Consider the following 16,109-nt stretch of genomic DNA (forward strand, 5'->3'; position numbering starts at 1 on the left):
GCCCCAGTTAAGGCTGTGGCTAGAAACAAGGCAGCGGAGTCCCGGTTCGGGTCTTTCAGTCAACTGTCACCCCGTGACTCCATTTTTATGGGGGGGTAGTGGGATCTTCTGCGAGCAAGGGGGGACCTATTTCTGTTCTTGGATTAATACGAAGAATAGCCAGCATTTATCATGTCCTTTCTGCATCTTCCAAGCCACCCTTTGAAATGAATAACCTTAATTTATAGAGAGGCTCCATGAGTTTGCTAAGTTCGTGTGACTCCTGAGTGGTAGATCAGAGAATTGAGCCCAACCAGTCTGGCTCCTGAGCCTGTGTTCTAGGTCATTCTACTCAAAAGGTAGAGGATCTCTTTTTGGAAATGGACAGGACTAGGAAAGAAGGGGAAACTCAAAATTTAACTTACACTGGAGAGTACGTGTCCACGCTCTCAGCATTACCTGCCCGCACCCCTGTACACCGCTCACCCACCCCTTCCTGGGCACACTGAGTTTTGGTGTTTGCTCGTTCTCATCTGTCCACAAGGCTGGATTGTTATTAATGTTCTCCCACTGGAGGTGCTCAGAGTGGAGGAGAGCTGTGCACCCTCCAAATCATGACCTTCCCCCCTACCACCCTGCCATGGTTTGTGGTCTCTGGGGGGGTATCTTCTTCCTTCTGAGAAGCCAACTCAGCACCACTTTGCTCCAAGACATGGAGCCCACGAGACATGAGCTGTTCTGCTAACGACCTTCCCAGGGACTTGGATCTTTCCGGGGCTCCCAATTATAAACAGATGCTCCTCCTGGGACCCACCCAGAGACCACCCAGCTCACGTCACGGGGGGGGGGGGGAGCAGGGGGGAACTGTGCTCTGCAGCTGAGCTCCACCAATGAATGCCAAGTCCAGGCACTCATGCAAGCCCCTTTGGGCAAAGAAGGCCAGGCTGGGTGGAGTAGAGTCACTCACTGTTCTCTGGTCAGCAGATTTTTCTAGAGACCTCCCCGGGCCAACGCCACGTGACAGTGTTAGCTAGCTTGTACTCTGTGGCAGGCCCATGCTGGATACTAAGGTTACAAGAAAGGAAGGCTTTCCCAGGGGAGGCTGGGATATCCACGAACAAAGGTTAGTATTGGCAGCTGGGAATGTGTGTCCCAAGTCACACTGCACCACTGCTCCTAAGTGGTGTGACCTTGGGCGAGTCATTTTACCCGCCTGAGCCTCCTCTGAACAGAATAACTCTACCCACTCATGGAATGGTAAGGATGAAAGGAAAAAAACACATGGATGTACCCAGCCTGCGGAAAGCGCTCACTAGATGTTAGCTGCTGTATAATGGCACTGTTATTGTAGGGAGGACGGAAGGAATAACCAGAGAAGCTTCAGAACTGAGGGGGCATTCAAGCAGGGTTCTGTGGGATGTACAGGAGTCCACAGTAGCCTTTAAAACAGAGAAAAACAGCCTGTGCTGGGCACTGGGTAGGGTCACAGGGAACTCAGAATGAGTGAGATTTATTCCCTGCCCTCCAAGAGACAGGATCTAAAAGGGAGATGGTGACGACAGTGCACTTGGGGCCAAGTGCAATGTGTGAGGCGTGGGCGTAAACCCTAACTGTGGAACCTCTGGGAGCTTCTTCGCTCGTTCACACAATGATGGGGAGAGAGATCCAAATAGACAGCCACCTCACGATGGAGGGGAGCTCCCGAGAGGCAGCACCTGGGGGCTGGGGAGCAAGCAGGGCTGGGACCCGCAGTGCTGAGTTACCTGTGTGTTGAAGGAGCTGTTTGGGGGACGACGTGTGTGGAAGTTTTTCTGCTGCCTTCCTTTCTTAAGATCATAAATAACGGTCGCCGTCCTTTAGAGGTAGTTTCTCAGTACACCCAGGCATAAAGAAGCAAACCACAATCAGCCACGATCCCACCCGAGACAACCCCTGCTCTTCCATAGCCTGGCGGCTTCCATTAACCTGGTAGGCTTTTAGGGGCGCCTGGGTGGCCCAATCGGTTAAGCATGTGCCTCTTGATTTCAGCTCAGGTCATGATCCCTGGGCCGTGGGATCGAGCCCCGCATCTGTCTCCCTGCTCAGCAGGGGAGGGGAGTGGAGTCTGCTTGCTTACCCCTCCCCACCCACTCTCTCTCTCTCTCTCAAATAAATACATATCATCTTAAAAAAAAAAAAAACCTGTTATGTTTTTAGAGTTGAGATTATCCTATATGGACAAGGCTGCAGTCTTTTTTTCCCCAATGTTAGATCCGTCAGCCTTTTCCTGCGTCGTGAACACTCATCATTCTAACAGCTGCAGATGAGGGTATATCAAGAGGCTGTGCTTATTTTCTCAGCTCTTTGTCTCCAGGAGGCAATGGCTTTTCTCCTACTGGGAGAGAGTGAATGCTGGTGAGAAAACTTGGTTCAAATCCCAGCGCTGTCCCTTAGTTGCTGTGCGACCTCAGACAAGTTGCTTAGCCTCTCTGGGCCGCAGTTTCGTCATCTGTACAATGGACATAACATAGCCACCTCATCGATCCCCAAATTTAAATGAGGTTCTCCCCACTTACTCTTTACCCCATTCGCCGTAATTTGTGCCCGGTGGTTTTCTCGCCCAGTCACTGCCCTCCATCACTGGAACGCTGGCTCCCTGAGGCAGACAGTGTGGGCCCACCGCCCCTGGGAGGCTGGAGGTCTTGCTCCCCTTCCCTGCACGTAGGCCAGCCACGCAGCCCGAAGGACGGGAGCTAACTGTTTCCCCCAGAGGGGCAGGGAGGCCGCGGATGGGAAGCCACCCTGAGCTTTTGAGGTAAAGTAAGGACTTCACAAATCTGTCCCCTCCTCAGGCTGCTCATCCCACACTCCTCGGACCCCTGCCGCCTGCCTGCCCGTCCTCTCCCTCGTTCTGGTGCTGGGTGGGGGACTCTTGTCCTGTCGGCTGCCCAGGTCACCCACGGGTGACCCTGGACAGGCACCACAGGGGCAGGCCTGTTGGGCTGAACCTGCCGGTTCCCTGCTCGGTGCCTCTGGGTCCTCAGAGGGGTCTGGGCAGGGGACCGGAGGAGGAGAAGCCAGGAAGGGACAGTGGCAGGAGCAGCTCCAGCCGTTCGTTCCCTCCGCTCTCTCCCGCACCTCCCATTCCCAGAACACCAGCCCTGGGCCACCCAGCGAGGCAGGCACGCACAGGCCGGAGGCTCATTATCACCTGAGACTGACCCCTTGCCGCTTTTCAAGGGTCCGATCTTCTGACTTGACTCTGTCTCTCACAGCTCAGCCCCGGGACAGTTTTGAGACTCTGGGGAAATCCGGATCTCACTGAAATCTTGGTCCAAGCAGACTCTGTGTGGAAGGTTCTGGGACCCTAAATGGCTCCGTCAAGGAAGATGGGATGCTCTCAGCCTTGAACCTCCTCCCAGCCCGTCCCACGTGTGGCCCCAGACATTCATTCACTCAGCAAACAGCCCGTGCGTTCCCGGGCACTGGAATACGGCGATGAACAAGTCAGACTTGAGGCCCGCAGGGGGCTCCCAGCCCAGTGGGCTTGGGGTGGGGTGGGCAGAAAGCAAACCTGTCCTAGTGCCTGGGCAGAGGTGGGGGCTCTGAGCACAGAGCGTGAGGAAGCCAGCCCCCCACGGCATCCCCCACAGACCCCGAAAAGGAAATGGTCAAACCTGGGGGTCCTGCCTGGGTGTATCCCCTGCCCATGGTAGACGAGGGGACCCAGCTTTCATTTTACCCCCTTACTCCAGCCCCTTTCCCTCTTCAGGGTGTTCTTCCAGCCATGTAGACAGTCCTGGCCTCCCTGGTTTCCTGGCTCCTGGTTTTCTGGGCAGACCAGGGGTAGGGGGATTTGTGCTCTACACTCCTTGCCCTCTCTGAGAACTGGGGGGTCAGGAAGAGTTAGTTAATCCGGTCAGGAGCCCCTGGGCCCTTTGTGCCCCTTCTGCTGGAATCCCACGCATACCTGCTTGTGCCGAGAAGCAACCTAAGGTTCCCAGAACGAAGGGCACCCTATCCGTGCCGCTGCTCCAGACCTTCTGAGGTGATCACTTGTGCTCCTAGGACCCCTGCACCTGCCAACACCCCATGCCAGCTTTAAGCTTCCCCCTCTCTCTCCACTTGTCCAGAAATTCTCACAGTCCCCAGAGGCATTGCCTTCTGCCAGACCCTAGGGACCTGTGCAAGCCCCGTGGTCCTCTTCCCCATAGGAGCTGGAGGTAGGATACAGTTGGGCAGGGACCGGAGCAGGAGAAAGGAGGCCAAGGATCACCCTCACCTCAGGCTGACATAGTCAGAAATTAGGTGGAAGGGTAGATAGATGATGGGAGAGAGTGAGTAGAAGGAAGGAAGGAAGGAAGGAAGGCTGGACAGACGGGGGGGTAACAAGAGAGGATGGAAGGAAACTGGGTGACAATGACCACAAGGCAAGGGTGAGGTTTGGTGGAGCGGAGGATGCTTACACCCAATTGCCTGCCTACAACAGATGTTTGTTTTCTTCTTCCTGAAGTGAATCTCCCTGCCTCTCCTGGGGGAGCATATTCTTAGTCTGTTTTTAGTTCAACAGACAAGAAAGTGTTCCTTGGAGCCTCCCTAATTGCAGTCTGTTTGCCCGTGATGGACTTTTGTGGTCATGGAGAGCCACGGATGGAATCCTTCCTTCTAAAACCCTTCCTGTATTTTAAGACTTCAATTGCAAGAAACAAAGTGCTTGGACGAGGTGGGGTCTTCAAACCAGGCTTTCCCAGGGATGTTTCAGGAGTTGAAAAAAATGCTTTTATTTTCTTTTTGAAATTATTTCGGAAGTTTTAAAAACTCTAATTAAAAAAGCAAATCCATCGGAGACCCCCAGCTCTTGTGTGTATCCTGCCAGTTACACCCTTTTGGGGCCCTTTCCGCTTAAGTAAAAGTTCTGAGATTTTAAGGTACACAGCTGATAAACTGTTCCCACCTCCAACTACTTGTCTGTGTGACTTTTCCTCCTACTGTGTCACAAAGCAGACTGGAGAAATCCATTGGATTCTGGGCTGGTGTAATTGGGGCCACGTCTGTAACTCCCACTTGAAAATGTTTGCCTGCCCAACACAACTTTTCCCTTCTCATTAGTTGTTTCTAGAGGAAGAAAATATGCAGTTGGACATGTAATTTCTTCCTTTCCCTCATTTCACACACTGGGTTTCATGTTGAGTTTTATTTTTCAAGGAGGAATTTATTTTTTTTTTAAGATTTTATTTATTTGAGAAAGACAGAGAGCGAGCATAAGTAGGGGGAGGGACAGAGGGAGATGGAGGGAGAGAAGCAGACTCCCCACTGAGCAGGGAGCCTGACTTGGGGCTTGATCCCAGGACCCTGAGCCACCCAGGTGCCCTTCAAGGAGGAATTTCATTGATAATTTTATTTTATTTATTTATTTTTTTAATGAATCTCACCAAGAGGGAGTTTTTTTGTTGTTTTGTTTTGTTTTGTTTTGTTTTTTTGACAGAGAGAGACACAGGGAGAGAGGGAACACAAGCAGGGGGCGTGGGAGAGGGAGAAGCAGGCTTCCCGGGGAGCAGGGAGCCCGATGTGGGATCATGACCTGAGCTGAAGGCAGACCCTTAACGACTGAGCCACCCAGGCGCCCCTCATTGATAATTTTAGAAAGAAAGAAGAAACAAAAATAGAAACCCATTAGACTAATCCCTAAGAAAACCTTGTCTCTTCCTTTTTTTTTTTTTTTTGAGATTTTATTTATTTATTTCAGATAGAGAGAGAGAGAGAGAGGGACAAGCAGACTCCGTGCTGAGTGCAAGCCAACTTGGGACTCTATCTCTCGACCCCAAGATCATGACCCGAGCCAAAATCAAGAGTTGGATGCTTAACTGACTGAGCCTCCCAGGCTCCCCTCTGTCCCTCTGCACTGAGGATTCTTAGTTCCCCAGCTTCAGGCCCTTTTACCAACAGGGGCCTCTCTCTCATGTCATGGGGAGGTAGGTGGGTTGTTCTTGCTTAGGTCAAGGTTGAGAATTAGCCAGGCTTCTCTTCTGAGCCTTTTATGGCCAGCCATTCATAAATTTGTCCCACCCCGTTAGGAATCCATTTATCAGCCCTACCAGGGTCTCCTCCTGGTGTGGCGGGTTCCACATTCATTACCGGTAGGGACGGCAGCATCTCCTGCTCCGTAGAAGCCTGGTGCCTCTCCTCACGCCCTCCTTCCCAGGGGGCCCGCAGCGAGGTGGGGAGCCTCATTTCGCCTCCGTGGGCCTCACGGCCAGGACCTTCCAGTCCCTTCTGGTGGCTGGTGCTCATAAACCTGGCTCTAGCTCTAATGTTCCTGAGAGCATTCCAGAACACCGTAGAGAAGGAGTTCTGCTGTGGCTTCTGGAATCGAGCTGGCAGAGGGCATCCTATGGAAAGCAACGTCTAAGAGGGACTTGTAAATAACACATCAATCGATCGGTCATAAATGGGCTCAGAAACTACTCGTTCCTTTCAGAATAGGCTTCATCCCTTTAGAAAAGCCTATTGTCCATGTGCTTTTGCACATGCTCTTTGGATGCAATCAGGGAGGCCAGTTACTTCACTTGCCCATTACTCGGGCAGAGTGCTGAATTTCTGATGCCAATCACTGAATCACAACGGCTTACCCAGTGACCACTTATCAGTTCTGTCATCCTCTCCTTCCAGATCGTCCTCTGGGGCCGGACTGAGAAATGCCTGAAGGAGACGACGGAGGAGATTCGGCAGATGGGCACCGAGTGCCACTACTTCATCTGTGATGTGGGCAACCGGGAGGAGGTGTACCAGACGGCCAAAGCTGTCCGGGAGAAGGTCAGTGGCCTAGAAGGGTCTGTCCTGAGCTCGGCTACACCCAGGAGAATGCCAGCCAAAGAGATCAGTCGCACCTGGCCTGGGAAAGAGCATTGCTAATGGCAGAATGGCTGTTTCCGGGGCATCTTTGGGGACTCTCCTGGGAAGCTGGACCCTGCTGTGTGTGCGTGAGCGTGTGTGTGCATGTGTGTGCTACTCGGGGCGGGGATAAGGGGTGTGGGTTGATTGCATAACAGGAGTAATCCCCTGTTGCCCTCTTTGGAAGTTTAGACCTTGTGAGTTTCTGTCCTAGAGCTTGGGGGGCAAATGTCCCATTGCTGTCTGGGAAAATCCTTGTCCTAACTCCAGCCATCTGTTTACACTGAATGTCTCAGTGGAGCTCTAAGGGAGCAAAAACCACCCTGTTTGGTATCTGGCACATGGTGAATGTTAACTGCTTTTATGTAACAATAACCCCGTTGATTACAAACCTGCTGTGTACCATAAAGTCTTTCGGACCCTCAGATCGACCCCGGGATGGCTGGCAGCCCTGTCTCACAAATCCAGGTTGATGTCTGGAGAGACGATGTGGCTGTCCAGCGGCACACAGCCAGTGTTGAGGGGGCAGGTCCCTGTGCCCTAACGGCCCCGTGGCCCCCTTGCCCGCAGGTGGGCGATATCACCATCCTGGTGAACAATGCTGCTGTGGTCCACGGGAAGAGCCTCATGGACAGTGACGATGACGCCCTTCTCAAGTCACAGCACATCAACACCCTGGGCCAGTTCTGGGTAAGGGCTGTCCCGGGCCACAGCCAGCCCCGGGTGTGACAGTGACCCGTTCCATCCCTCCCGGGTGCCGTCTGGGCGTGGGGAAAGGGTCACCGGGGCCGGGGCATGTGGACGTACAGGAATGTGGCGGTCAGGGCCCTGCAGCGGACAGGCCTCGGCCCCCTCCCCTCCCCTCCCGTCCTAGGAGAGCTCATCATCGGCGGGGCGCGTGTGCCCCGGGGTGGCCCATTCTCCCCCGAAGAAGTTTAGAGGGGCTGCTGGAGGCCCTACACTGACCTCCCGCCCACCCTCAGACCACCAAGGCCTTCTTGCCGCGGATGCTGGAGCTGCAGAATGGCCACATTGTGTGTCTCAACTCCGTGCTGGCACTCTCCGCCATCCCCGGCGCCATTGACTACTGCACGTCCAAAGCCTCGGCCTTCGCCTTCATGGAAAGCCTCACCCTGGGGCTGCTGGACTGTCCTGGAGTCAGCGCCACCACCGTGCTGCCCTTCCACACCAGCACCGAGATGTTCCAGGGCATGAGGGTCAGGTGAGTGAGCGGGGGACTCACCTCCCCACCCTCACCCCCCAGCCCTCCACCCGCCCCCCGCCACGGCCCCCAGCAGATCGGACCAGGGCCAAGCGGCGTACGCGCGTGGAGAGCTGACAGTGAAAACTATCTCCGGCGCCCTTTATCTTTGGCTTTGTAGTCTCAGACCCGATTCTCCATCTGCAGGGCAGTGGGTTACCGTAGTGCTTCAGGGTCCTGCTTCTTGGGTCAGGGGACTTTTATAAAGTATCAGTTCTATATGCATGGGTGCTGCGGAATATTCCCCAACTATCAAAAGAGAACAGAGTGTTCATCCATGAACAGCACGGATGAATCTCAAAAGTCTTATGTGGAGCAAAAGAAGCCAGATGCCCAAGAGTGCCTTCTGCATGAAGGCACCGTATGAAGCTCTAGAGCCAGGCCATGGCAATAGAAGTCAGCGCAGTGGCCGTCCCTGGAGGGCTGGGGACATAGCTTGGGAGGAGGCACAAGGGAACTTTCTAGGCTTTTAAAAATGTTCTCTCTTCCTGATCTGAATGGCGGTTACGTAGGTAAAAAAATGCCTATACCATATAGCATATATCATGCTATACCCTAAAGATTTATGCCTTTTTTATTGTATGCAAATTATAGCTCAATTTAAAGAAATACTGAAGCCCAACCACCTCTCCTCCAGGCCAGTTGAATCAAAGGGAATGGGAACCCTTGGTTTAGAGCTCATGCTTTGGTGCCAACTCACCTATACCTGTAATGTCCCCTGTGACCCTGGGTCCAATTAGTCCCCACTGCAGCCTCCATTGCTCATCTATAAAATGGGATGATGAGAGGGGCATCTGGGTGGCTCAATCGGTTAAGCATCCGACTCTTGATTTCTGCTCAGTTCATGATCTCAGCGTCATGAGATTGAGCCCCACATCGGGCTCCATGCTGGGTGTGGAGCCTGCTTAAGATTCTATCCCTCTGCCTCTGCCCCTTTCCCCTCCCCCCAGCTTGCTCGCTCACTCTAAAAAAAAAAGAAAGAAGGAAAAAGAAAAAAAAAATGGGATGAGGAGGGTGTCCACACCTAGGGTTCTGTGATAAGGATAAAATGGGACCTGGCACGCAACCCCACGTGTGTATATAGTACATGCCCAATAATTGGCACTATAGTGATGTGGGGTTGTGAAGGGGCATAAAGTCATAGGTAAATGAAAATGCGGGCTTACCCAACAGCTACTTTCCTTGCTTTTTGCAACATGGCATACAATTATAGATTTGCCTTCCAAATTATATACATCAGCTTCTTCCAAAAACGAGGACGACGTGGAGGGTCCTGGTGGGAATCGAATGAGTCGGCCAGTGGAGGACCTTTCGCAGAGAGCAGACCATATGGGGATCCCTCAGTCCCCCGGAACTGTTAGTATCGAGAGTGGTTTGGTGACACCCCCGCATCTCTGCACTTGCAAAATCTTGAGCCAGTTTTGCTACCTCTCTGAGCCGTACTTTGCTCCCCTGTAAAAGAGTGGAAATCATTTTTCCCTCAGGGGCTCATGAGAAGGGGTCGAAGTAACACACAGAAGGTTCTGGTGCAAAGCCTGGCACATACCTGTCTTTACCGACAGTGAGCATCTCCAAGAAGGCGTAGGTGATTAACCTTCCTCACAGATCATACCTTCCGCGCGCCACTGAAATTTCCACCCGACTCACGTGCCAAGCACTGTAGATTCCGTACGTGGAGGAGGTTGGATTAATGACAGTTAATGTTCCGTGTTGGCTTCCCCCCCACCCCCATCTCCTCTTGGTTTGGCTTCTTTTCATCTGGGCACACGGGAGGTGCTCTGTAAATGCAGCAGGGGCAATCCAGGGCTTGCGCTGGGCTCCAGAACATGGAAGTGGGCGGGATATCAGCAGACCTCTGGCAGGGTGCCTGTCTCACCTTCTGGCAGCCTCCTCTCCAGCGCATTAAGGAAATGCGAGGTTCCCCCAAGCCACCTTTCTACAGTGGTTCCGAGTGGGGGCCCACACAGTCTCGGGCCAAACCCCAGCTCCGTGTGACCTTGGACAAGTTACTTTAGCTCTTCTGTGCCTTGGTTTCATCTCTAAGAAGGGATTGGTAATGTACCCCCTGCTTCACAGGTTAGATGAGCCCCGAGGTGGGAATCCACTAGCCTGCCTGGCAAGTAGTACGCACCAGGTGAAGGTTAGTTACCTGTGGATGTGCGGCTGAGCACATCTGCGCACACTGTGGGGAGAGTCATAAAGGGGTGATTGGTGTTTAACCAACTCCCATTTCTTAAAAGAAAAAAAGAAGAAGAAAAAGAAAAACATTGGCTTCCTCCCCAACCATGAAAAAACTGATGGGCTTTCTGGCAGGAGCGAGTCGTAGAGGTGGGAGCTCTTGTCTGCAAATCGCTATTTACTGATCTTGTTCTATGTTCCAGCCACAACAGCTACTTTATAAACGCAGCTGCATTTGGCCCTCAGCAGCCTCGTGAGAGCGCTCTTGTTCCCATTTCACAGACGTGGGAACTGAGGCTCAGAGGAGCGAAGTTACTTGCCCAGGGCCACACAGAGGGAAATCGGCTGAACATGCTTCTTCCACAAGTCTGGGCTGCCTCCGTGGGGGTAAAGGCTCTGCCTGTTCCCTGTGTACCCATCCCACCCACCAAGAAGGAAAGAAGGACCCTCCAGTGGGCACGCTGGCATCCTCTGTCAGCTTCTCCTGCAGGGGTCTTACTAGGAAGGGCCCCCCTGAACCCACAGAACTTGGCCTATCCATCCTGTCTTCCCTTCCCCCAAGTAGCGAGCAGGACCGGCCCAGGTCGGGGCTGGAAAACCAGACTGTCCGCGGTGTCTGTCCCGGCCTCTGTGAGTGGCCTCAGCGCATTCAGCTCTGCAGGCCCCCAGTGGCTGCCCTTCTAGATCGCAGGGCTGTGAGCATCTTGGCTGCATGTTGGGATAGCGAAGGAAGCCCCTGGCGGGGAATGGGGTCGGGGGGGACACCCACGGGTTCTCTGAGGCCAACCCAGCCCATGCTTGGGTCCCAAGAGTTGCCTTTGCTCCAGGTAACATCAGCTCTGAGTGACTTACTGCCCTAAGTGCTCCTGGGGCCCGAACGGCACACAGGCCCTCTGTGGGATCGAGGTCAGCCCTGTGCCTACAGGCCCAAGAGGGATGGGACAAGCTGTGAGGGAGGGCGAGGACAGAGCTTTGGCCTGGGGCCCATGCTGGCCTGGCTTGAGCCCTTAGCCCCCCGCCCCCCTTAATCTCCCCCAAAGCCTCAGCTTCCTTCCCTATAAATTGGAGCAAACGGCTCCTGATGCATTTAGCACGGGCCTGGCACTTAGGGAGATGTGTGGGTCTCCGGTCGGAGGCCTCTGAACAACTGAACAAGCATGAGAAAGCTCCCTGGCATTTCTTGTATTCAGTGGTTCATTTACCAACCCCATGGAAAGCACTCTGTCAATGTTTGGATGGCTCAGTCAGTGAATCAATGAATCAGCGAGGGAAGCAGCAAGCTGGGCAGAGTTCCCGTAGACCCCTGCCTCCAGACAGGGCAAGCAGGACACATTTGGGGAGCAGCAGGTTGTTCCGTGTCCATCCGTTCGGTGAGCATTGATTGAGCACCCACTATGTACCAGACTCTGCACAGAGGGGATAGAACAGAGAGCAAGACTGACCAGACCTCTGCCCTTGTGGAACGCACAGTCTGAGGCGGGGAGACAGGCCATGAGCAAGGAGACAAGCAGACAAGCAAGGCCATTCTAGAGGCAGCCAATGCAGTCAAGGGAATTAGCAGGGGGAGGAGATCAGAGGCCACCCCGAGGGGACGGGCCGAGAACCCTCTCTGAGGGGACAGCTGGTGAAAGGCCCTGAGCCAGCAAAGAGTTTAAGTGGCAAGAACAGAAAGGCTGGCCAGGATTGCTGGAGCAGAGTGATAAGGGCGAGGGGTCAGGCGGTGGGTGAGCGGGGCCCACAAGGAGGAAGGCGGTGCAGGGCACTGGGAGCTCTGGGAGGGTCTGGGCCAGGCAGCGCCATGATCAGAGTGACATTTTAGATAAAGGATCCCTGGGAAGCATTTTGGAGAATGGGTCCCAGGGGATGGGCTACAAGATCTCCATTCTCAAGGGGAGACTCACTGGGGAGAAAAGGAAGGGGGGACTCCCACCCCTTCTGGGGCAGCAGGTGGGGGGGTGGGCAGAACCTTCTAAAGGGACTCAAGTCTCCCAAAGAGCAGACACCAGAAGGATGGGCCAGATTTGTTAGCCACGGAGGTGGTCAGCAGAAACACTGGTTTCTCTAGAAGAATCCCCTGTCGTTTCTTCCTGCGTCAGGTTCCCCAACCTCTTCCCGCCGCTGAAGCCCGAGATGGTGGCCCGGAGGACGGTGGAAGCCGTGCAGCTCAATCAGGCCCTGCTCCTCCTCCCGTGGACCATGCATGCCCTCATTATCTTGAAAAGGTAAGGGCTGGGGGGTGGGGGAGGGCAGCTCCGAGGCAGGCTCACGCTGGCCATTTCCCCTTCTGCTGGGGAACCCGGGTGGGGAGGGGGCGGCAGGCAGGAGAAAGGATGCGTGTGATGGATTAGTCATGTCTGCCGTGGGCACGAGAGCGAACAGAGGTGGTCTGTGTGCCAGGGATTTCCTACACTTAGGATAGAGCCGCAGTTCTGAAACTTGTGGGTCTCAGGACTCCTGTACAATCTTAAAAATTAGAGGAACCCGAAGCCCCCTGCTTTTTTATGTGAGTTGTATCTGTTATCAGTTACCATATGAGAAATTAAAATGGAAAAAGTTTTACAAGATTTATGTATTTGTTTATATTTAAAATACTTATTCATTTATAAACAGCAGTAATAAATCCATTTCCATCCTTTGTTGACATAAATATGATATTTATATAAAAAGTGTATTTTCCACCAAAAATAAAAGTAGTAGGAGGAATGGCATTGTTTTGATTTTTGCAAAGTTCTTTATTGCCTGACTTAATTGTAGACAATTGGATGCTTAGATCTGCTTCTGATTTTAATCGGTTATGATATCACATGTCACCTCGCTTCCAGAAAACTCAGCTGCATGTGGGAGAGAGACGTGTGGAGGCAAATACGCCTTAGTGTTATTACAAAAAAAGTTTGACCCCTGAAGAGGTTTCAGGTACCCCCTGAGGGTTCCTGGGCCACACTTTGAGAACCACCGTTGCAGAGACTAGTACTTAGCCCCGAGGTCCAAGAAGTTCAATCTAATGGGGGGAAAACAGGGATCTCAATGTTTGAGATTCCCAGAAACGCTCCAGGGCTGTCAGGTGGGATGTACCAGGAGGTAGGCTTTAAAGAGGAGATCATCCTCCTTCAGAATCGGCCCAGCATCACATTTCCTAGAACTCTCTAGACTCTGAGCAGCACACCCTGCCCCTCCCAGCCCTGCCCTGAATGGGCGGCCATTCCAGGTGTCCACCTAAACCTGCTGCTTCAGGGAGAGCTTGGACGCTGGAGCCCCGTGACCGTGGACTCCTGGCTCCTCTGGGCCTCGTCTCCTGCCCCCAGCCCCCAGCTGACTGGACCCCTCTGACCTGAAAGGCCTTTTCAGGAAGTGAAGGACCCAGGTGCCTTCATGAGATATCAAGGCCCAGGAAACCGGTTCCCCTCTGGCTGTGTGTCTACAGCTGAGGAGCTGCTCCAACTGCAGGCATGGGGACCTCCTCACGGAGGGGACACATCAATCAGCCCAAACTCATAGCTCTTTCAGAGACACCTGAAGGGTGTCAGTGGCAGGGGGCACCTGGGGGCATTTGGGCCACATCTTGGCGTCCCTTAGGCCGTCCTGACTGTTGCTCTGAGATGCTCCTTGCTGCCTCTGTGAGCCCCTAGGAGAGTAGAGACTGCCACCCTCCACCGCAGGGAGCGTCTCAGAAGCCTTTCTGAACATTCTAGAGAAAAGCTGGTTTGTCTAGAACATGTCAGTGTTTCCCACAGTAAGCCCCCAGCCTACATTCCCTCTTCTGTCCCCCACTACTTTCCACAGGAAACAGAGGCCACCCCCTTCCCAGCCCCTGCACGGTACCCCCTTTTCACCGTCCCAAGAAAAATCTTTACAAGCTCAACTCTAGAGCCACCCACACCCCAGGGAGCCTTCCAGAGCCCTTCCCATCCTTCACCAAGGCCGGGGTCTTCCCATTTAACAAACGGACTGAGCCCTGCGTGTGGGGCTTGGATCAGAGACGAAGTATCTCCCTCCGAGGCAAGCATGGGCCTGACAAGCAAACAGCAAGGACACCGCAGGGCCCACTGGGGAAGCAGAGGGGCTGTGGGGGAGCCCGAGGAGAGGCCTGGGGGTGAGTCTGGGAAGTTTTCCTGGAGGAGGTGACGGCAGTACCTAACTCCTCGGTCCCACACAGCAAATATTTGTTGAATAAGCAGCACGTGGAGTTAATTGCTCTCTCAGATATCTGTTGGCCCCAAAATGCTAAGAATGTGGCTTTGAAAGTTTGTTTCTACCACCCACCTTTACCTTGGAAACATTGTCTATCCACTCACTTGAAAGCCCTTCCTCCATGGAGGGCGGTTGGGGGTGCGGCGCGGTTTACGGGAACCATTGCTCTACTGCGTGGTCCTCCGTGGCCAACGGTGACCTGGCCACTGGCGCCCCTACTAACCATCTTCCTTCCTCCCCCTCCACCCCCACTCCCCCAGCATACTCCCACAGGCTGCACTGGAGGAGATCTACAAATTCTCAGGAACCTACACCTGCATGAACACTTTCAAAGGGCGGACATAAAGGCCGGATGCAGAGACACGCTCGCAAGCCACGGAACCTGAGGGGGCCACGGTGCTGGGCACACACCCACGCGCCTGTCCCTTGGCACACTTCTGCTGGGTGAGCAGGACTGCTCCTGGCCCCAGGAAGAATCCAGGTGCCCCCCCCCCCAGGCCAGCCCCAGGACCTTTGCACAGGACTGACGGGTGTAACTCTGACCCCCATGGGGAGGCGAGAAACCAGCCAGCAGCCACCTTGACACTTTGATACATTTCTAATTCTGTAGAGTTTATTGTTAAATTGCTTCTCGAGTCTAACCAGCCTTAGCAGTGTGCCTAGACTGTTGCCAGAGGGTCTATACCCAGATGCTCTCCTTTCTGAAATCCACCCATCCTCAGCTTGTGCAAACTGGTTGAATGGCAGGAATGAAAAATAAAGAGATGGTTTTTGCGAGTTCCTTTGTTGAAATCCCCGACCCCTCGTCCTTGGCAGTGGGGAGGGGACCGATCCCCACCACAAAACCCCATCCTTTAAGAGACGGTCGGTCTGCTCGGGGTCCCCAGGTGCCAGGAGTGGAGCGGGCAAGAAGAGGAGGGCAGAGATGGCGAGAGAAATTGGGGCCCGTGCCTGGGGTATGTGGTTCCTTGCCGCCTTTGCCAGGCCCCTCCCAACAGCCATGGGTTGGGGGCACTTGGCCTCGCCACCCACAACCGGAATGCACTAGTCTGCAGAGAACTGCCCTCTGCCCTGCCACAGCCCCACCAGCCGCAAAGCGACCAGCCCGGGAGAGCGGAACCAGTCCTTAGTGAGCACCCACTGAGCGGCGGGCCAGTCTACTGAGCATGACTGGGTATTGAGAGGGAATGTCGCCGAGGAGCCAGAACTCTGAAGACCACCAGCACCAGAGGTCCCCTGCTAAGGGGCTGCTACAGGCCCCTGAGCCAGATTTGACGGCAGGGGCTAGAAGTGAAATAGAAAGCAACGGGGAGGTCTGGAATGGCACAGTGGACCCGGGCTCAGTCACCGAGGAGGATTACGGCCCAGGAGACGTGGGGAGAGATGCCCCATGGTTCCTCTGGTATGTGTTCTCTCCTCTGCAGCGAGCTCATCAACCTGACCTCGGGCAGGGGGACAGGTGGATGGTGGCCTCTGCCTACAAGGCTCTTGCAGGTGGGTGGGCAGGCGGGGGGAGGGGGATGGGCAGCAGCTCCCCCAGGGGTGAAGGAGAAGGTCGCAAGTTCAAGGTAGGAGCTTCCCTGGGCTCTGCATATGGCGGCCCTTATACACCATTCACGTTATCGGAAGATTA

General features: G+C 54.0%; 1 protein-coding gene across 1 annotated transcript in view; it reads left to right on the forward strand.

Annotated features, from left to right (window-relative positions):
* DHRS3 (dehydrogenase/reductase 3) overlaps positions 1-15,261 on the forward strand; it is a 38,191-nt gene extending 22,930 nt beyond the window's left edge. Inside the window, exons 2-6 of the mRNA XM_028108624.2 lie at positions 6,628-6,771; positions 7,420-7,539; positions 7,833-8,071; positions 12,385-12,510; positions 14,737-15,261. Coding sequence (XP_027964425.1) covers positions 6,628-6,771; positions 7,420-7,539; positions 7,833-8,071; positions 12,385-12,510; positions 14,737-14,821 — 714 coding nt within the window. The 3' untranslated portion in view covers positions 14,822-15,261. The remainder of the gene's footprint in view (positions 1-6,627; positions 6,772-7,419; positions 7,540-7,832; positions 8,072-12,384; positions 12,511-14,736) is intronic.
* The last annotated feature ends 848 nt before the right edge of the window (positions 15,262-16,109 follow it).

This window comes from Eumetopias jubatus, unplaced genomic scaffold (genome assembly GCF_037043125.1).
Source record: "Eumetopias jubatus isolate StellerSeaLion01/CBP00866 unplaced genomic scaffold, mEumJub1_p1.0 scaffold_4, whole genome shotgun sequence".
NCBI lineage: Eukaryota > Metazoa > Chordata > Mammalia > Carnivora > Otariidae > Eumetopias > Eumetopias jubatus.